The 6,000-nt window shown below is 47.1% G+C and overlaps 1 protein-coding gene across 4 annotated transcripts in view; it reads right to left on the bottom strand.

Annotated features, from left to right (window-relative positions):
* Nucleotides 1–636: 636 nt before the first annotated feature.
* TOX2 (TOX high mobility group box family member 2) overlaps nucleotides 637–6,000 on the bottom strand; it is a 146,052-nt gene continuing 140,688 nt past the window's right edge. For all 4 annotated transcript variants that reach the window (XM_073683744.1, XM_073683745.1, XM_073683746.1 and 1 more), the window contains one exon: nucleotides 637–990. In XM_073683744.1, the coding sequence (XP_073539845.1) occupies nucleotides 954–990 (37 nt within the window). In that variant the 3' untranslated portion in view covers nucleotides 637–953. The remainder of the gene's footprint in view (nucleotides 991–6,000) is intronic.

Raw genomic sequence — 6,000 nt, 5'->3', positions numbered from 1 at the left:
AACGCAATTTCGTTCCCATTTTTCAAATGTTTTTATTAAAAAGAAAAGTCAAATAAGCAGTTGTGAAACAAAATGAATATTCTGACTGCACATGAATTCAGCGCAGATCGAAACATAAAAAAGCAGTTTTATTATTAAATCAGAAATCCGCTTTGTATCTTTTTCTTCTCATAAATAAAATTATTGTCAACAATTTAGAATAAGGTGAAATTATGACTGAAAAAAAAATAGAATAAGTTCATGACTCCACACAGATAGAAATTATTTTCATACTGTAAAAATTAAAAAATGAAAAAAAAAAAAAAAAAAAAAAGAACAAAAATTTGGCAGTATTTTACACATCCTATGTATAACTAAAAAATGTGCTACAATTAATATAAAATGCTTTTACTATAAAGTAAGCTACTTTTTATTTCTATACACAAAGAAAATTGTAAAGATGTCTTGAGCACAGTCCTAAACCACATGATAAATCTACTTACAACTATTCAACAAATTATATTTTTCATACTTTTATTTTTTTTTTTATCACATTTCCATGATTTTTTTTTTGTATATTTGCACATTTCATGTAGGTATTTGTTGTTTTCCCACTTATAAGAAGTATTGTTTGGTTTCGGTGGGAGGGGTGGGGTCATTTCAAATATACAATATTAACAAACCTCTTTACATATTTTATATGCCCGGATGAACTCATCCCCATGCTTTCCATAGCAAATATGGTGGCCACAAGAGGTGTCTCTTTTGTTCTTTAGAAGTTATGGGAGCTTGGTTTCTTGCCTTCACCAAGTTTATTTCTGCAAACCAAGCCAATTCTTTAAAGCTTGCTAAGAACAGACCACTTAAGTTTGCTTTTCTTGGTGACTGTGCCATCCTTGTTCTAGATGTCCAGTGCTGTAGACTCTCTGAAATGTCCATTCCTTCAGCCTCCATTTACAAATTTGCTTGTGGTTCTAGGTGAGGTAGAGAGACTTGTCTCCTGGCAGAGTACTTAAAGGAAGCAAGAGATTCTGGTTTTAGATATTGGTTTTACAGTGTAGTAATCACCATCTAAGCATGTTTACTGAGAAAAAACGAAAAACATTTTCAACATCATCTTCAGCTTTAAGTTGGTCTCTCTTTTACAATGTGGTGTAACGCATACAAAATGTAAAACCGTTCCTTGGCCTATTATCTACCAAAGATTAAGGGGTACTCTGGGATTCAATATTTTTTTGGTATTGTGAAAAATGATTATTCCCAAATAATCAATTTATCCGCTATCCAAAATATAAGGACTAACTTGCTGATCGCTGTGGGTTCGACAGATGGCACCACCTAAGATCAGGGCTCGGGAACCCCAGGAACCAGGATTTGCAGCTCAGTCCTGAATGGAGTGGAGGTGCTCATGTGGCCTCCGTTCCATTCGTTGTCTAGGGGAATGCCGGAAATAACTGTACACCATACTCGGCAGTCCCACAGACAGTAAATGGAGCAGAGGCCGAGCATGGGCACCTCAGGATAGGACTTCAAAGACCTCTACTCATTGTTCAAAAGCCCTGATCTTAAGATCGGCTGGACCCACAGCGATCAGAAAGTTATCCTATATCCTGTGGATAGGGAATGTCTTGTTTTTTTGGGAATATCCCTTTAATAATAAAATTGCTTTCTAATGCTTTGGTTTTAAATATGATGCTGCCTTCAAGTCACCTCCATGTAGACAATGCAGCCCTGGGTCCAGATGTGTACCTGTGTGCACCATTAGTGCTGGGTGTGCCAAGAAGTTACTCTGCAATACCAAAGTATTTAGATAAAGGACTTGAGCAGAAAACTGAAACATATCCTTACTGAAGGAAAGTCTAGTTCAATCTGTTCACCTCCCTTCAGCGTGGGACACAGTCATCAGAGGTCCCCTGTTCGACAGCAGTATATTTTTCTCCAGCAATCCCCCAGTGATTAGCATATATATTATGTCTTCCCCTGCTCTCCCTCCCTTCCATACAGCTTCATGTTACCAATGTAAGGTCTAATTCAGATGTCCATTTTTACATACATGTTCTATCATGGATAGAAAACATACCAATTATAGTCTATAGCCTATGGGGAAACTAATGGAAACATTTCTGTGTTTGATTCAATTTTATGATCAAAATTGCCAATTCAAATTAATAGATCTGTAACAAAAAACCCTCAAACAAATAGAATTTGGATCTCATCCATGGGTCATCTGAATGATGCCCATTGTATTCAAAGGCAGCCATGTTTCAATGTAACAAAAAGGCAGAATATCACAGACTATGGAGTAATGCACCTAATTAACAAACTTAATGTGAAAAATATATATATATTTTTTAAAACTGAATGTAACATTTTATAATGATGTAAAATTCTTCTTTACTGGTATTGTTACGGTCTCTGGACTTTGTAAAGAAAGTTACGTCTGATTTTATAGATTGCTCAAAAACAAGTCAACACTGGTGTTGTAATTTATGAAGACAAAGTTATAAAAACATTCCAATAAAAATCAATTCAGAAAGAGGGAATTAAAAGAGAGATTTATTTTTCTTGCTTATTGTAACATACCTGGCGGCGTCCTTGCATGGTGGTTCATCTCCCACTGTGCAAGAGCGCGCACTTGTTCTCCTGTCCAGAATGTCTCTCTGGCTTCCCTCCATGCTGTCTGTTTGTGTCTGCTTCTGCTGCTTAAGGGCGGCGCCCGATCACTTCCTGCTTTTTGTACCTGCTGTGGGTCACACCCCTTGTGCGTCCTCAGCCTATTGCTGTCTGTCACCTGGTATATAGCTCAGCTGCTCCCATCTATCCCTGCCTGAGCATAGTGTTTCTTTCAGTGTGTGCTTGCACTCTGAAGGTGCCAGGTCCCGTTCTTTGTCTCCTGCTTTGCGGTATCTGTTCCCGTGTCTGAACTGAGTCCTGTCTGTCTCCTGCCTTGCGGTTTCAGTTCCCGTGTCTGAACTGAGTCCTGTCTATGTCTCCTGCCTTGCGGTATCAGTTCCCGTGTCTGAACTGAGTCCTGTCTGTGTTCTCTTGTCTGCCTATCCTGGAGGCTGTATTTCCAGGCCTGTCTGAACACGCTCCTAGCCTGTTCCTCCCGCCTTCTAGGGGCCGATTATCTAGACCCGCTCCGGTATCTTGTCTGTCCTGTCTGAACACGCTCCTAGCCTGTTCCTCCCGCCTTCTAGGGGCCGATTACCTAGACCCGCTCCGGTATCTTGTCTGTCCTGTCTGAACACGCTCCTAGCCTGTTCCTCCTGCCTTCTAGGGGCCGATTACCTAGACCCGCTCCTGTATCTTGTCTGTCCTGTCTGAACACGCTCCTTGCCTGTTCATCCTGCCTCTCTGGGGGCCGTATTCCCAGACCCGCTCCTGTATTCCGCTGCAGTGTCGGTCTCCTCCATACACTCAGTTCCAGTCTGAACTCTCTCCTATCCTTTACCTGTTTTGCCTCTATGTCCATTCCCTTCCTTTTTCTGCAGAGTCTGAACTCGTACCTAACTCCTGCTTGTTGTCTCTGTACTCCCGTTTGTGAGTTTGTGGTCCACTCGCTACTTCACTGCAAGTACCCTGTGGGTATCTGGCTCTGCCTTTCCCTTCCTGTCTGTTCCGTGTGAACAGAGCCCTGTCCCCCCTGCTCAGCCTTGCCTGCTCTGACTCCTTTGCTCACCGCTCCGGCGGTTCTAGCCTGCTCTGACTCCTTTGCTCACCGCTCCGGCGGTTCTAGCCTGCTCTGACTCCTTTGCTCACCGCTCCGGCGGTTCTAGCCTGCTCTGACTCCTTTGCTCACCGCTCCGGCGGTTCTAGCCTGCTCTGACTCCTTTGCTTACCGCTCTGGCGGTTCTAGCCTGCTCTGACTCCTTTGCTCGCTGCTCCGGCAGCCTTGCTCCGCTCTGACCCTTTTGCTCACTGCTCCGGCAGTCTCGCTCCGCTGTTATCCTTTTGCTCACTGCTCCGGCAGTCTTGCTCCACTCTTGCTCACCGCTCCAGGCGGTCTCGTCTTGCTCCACTCTTGCTCACTGCTCCGGCAGTCTCGCTCAGCTCTGACCCTTTGCTCACCGCTCCTGGCGGCCTTGTCCTGCTCTACTCTTGCTCACCGCTCCAGGCGGCTTTGTCCTGCCCTGTTCTCGCTCACCTCTCTGGGCGGCCTCACTCTGCTGTGTTTGTCCGCCACATCTGTGGTTCTGTTCCCGAGTCCCAGTGTGTACTGGGTCCTATCCCGCCAGTGTCCCTACCTGCTAGTGCCTCCCTGTCTGCACTCTAGCTGTGCTTGCCTGTACCCCTCTGCCTGTATTGTTCCTGAGTCCCAGTGTGTACTGGGTCCTATCCCGCCTGTGTTCCTACCTGCTAGTGCCTCCCTGTCTGCACTCTAGCTGTGCTTGCCTGTACCCCCCTGCCTGCATACCCGCCTGCCTGCATACCAGTTGTGCCAGCCTACCAGTCTGTTCCTGTATTCCCCTGTGTGGGTCAACAGCCGTGTCCGGGGTCTGTCCTGGAGTAGCACCTGGTCTCTCTGCTCGGTTCCTCCTTGGTGCACTGGCGTCGTATGCCGTCGTGCCACCTTGGTCGGATCGGGCAGATACTTAGTTACGCCCCTCCAGGCACTCTCCGGTTCATGGCACAGTGGAATCACTACATAAACACGCACACGCCAGTCAGTCCGGGCGTGTGCATAACAGCATGCTCAGGCCATGGTTCCCGTTGAGCCCCACGGCCTTCGCTCTCTGAGAAGTTTTCCAGCGAATACATGCATTAAAATAAATAAATAAATTTTTTTTTTCCTTAGCTGAGTTCCAGGCGAATTACGCACCGTCCAGATGGATCTATCAGCTCTCGTTCCTGCGGATCCGCCACGTTACTATGGGGATCCAAGACAGTGTCGTGCATTTGTGGAGCAATGCATGCTACACTTTAAGGCCTACCCTCTCTATTTTCCTTCAGATTGGGCTAAAGTGGCCTTTATGATTGACTACCTAGCGGGTGATGCCTTGAAATGGGTCACCCCCCTATGGGAAGCATGGGATCCTGTCGTCCTTGACCTGCAGGCCTTCCTGGTGGCCTTTCGTATGGTCTTCGAGGACCCTAACCCTGAAGCCCCTGCTGAAGCTTCACTTCCCAATATCCCGGAGCAGCCCCGACGGGTAATGTGTGTGGGTAGCGCAATAGTCCTCCAGCCCAATGAGACTACTGCCCACCCAGAATCCTCACAGGGTGACTACGCTTTCCGGAATACTTCTCCCAACCTCAAGAGGCAGTCCAGACGTGCTAGACGTAGAGGCAAGCCGTCACGCCAGGGTCTGTCCTCCCTGAGACCTCCTGACCCCAACCTTGAAGTCCCTACTGAAGCTTCATCTCCCTGTATCCTGGAGAAGCCCCAACTGGTAATGTGCGTGGGTAGTGCACCAGTTCTCCTGCCCGAAGAGACTTCTGCCCATCCAGACTCCACACAGGAGAACTTCCTGCACCCGGCATCAGATGCTTCACCCACTTTTACCGGTGTGCATGTCCAAGGATGCTCCAAAGCTGTGGTTACCTCAGAGTCTGTGCACCTCTGCTACCTGGTGGAGGACCCCCTGTTGCCTCCTGAATCCTCCGGGATACCACTCGATGACAAATGGAGAGAGACTTCTCTACACCCGGTACTCAATACTTTGTCCGCTTCGTCCTGTGAGCCTGACAAAGGGTACCCCAAAGTGGTAGTTACCCCCGAGTCTCTACACCCCTCCGACCAGGCGGAGGACCTCCAGTTGTCTCCTGAACCCTTCGGGGTGCTACCTGGTAGCGAAAGGACAGAGACTCTCCTATACTCTGTACCTGATACCTCGCTCGCTTCGTCCAGTGAGTCCAACCTAGTGTACTCCGAAGCAGAGGTTACTCCCGAGTCTCTACACCCCTCCGACCAGGCGGAGGACCTCCAGTTTTCTCCAGAACCCTTCTGGGTGCCACCTGGTGGTGAATGGACAGAGACTTTCCTATATCCTGGATCTGATACCTCGCTTGCTTCGTCCA

Source organism: Phyllobates terribilis, unplaced genomic scaffold (assembly GCF_046119375.1).
Source record: "Phyllobates terribilis strain yellow unplaced genomic scaffold, ASM4611937v1 Scaffold_5__5_contigs__length_657084704, whole genome shotgun sequence".
NCBI classification, from domain to species: domain Eukaryota; kingdom Metazoa; phylum Chordata; class Amphibia; order Anura; family Dendrobatidae; genus Phyllobates; species Phyllobates terribilis.
The sequence above is the reverse complement of the archived record's forward strand: the minus strand, read 5'-3'. Positions and strand labels throughout refer to the sequence as shown.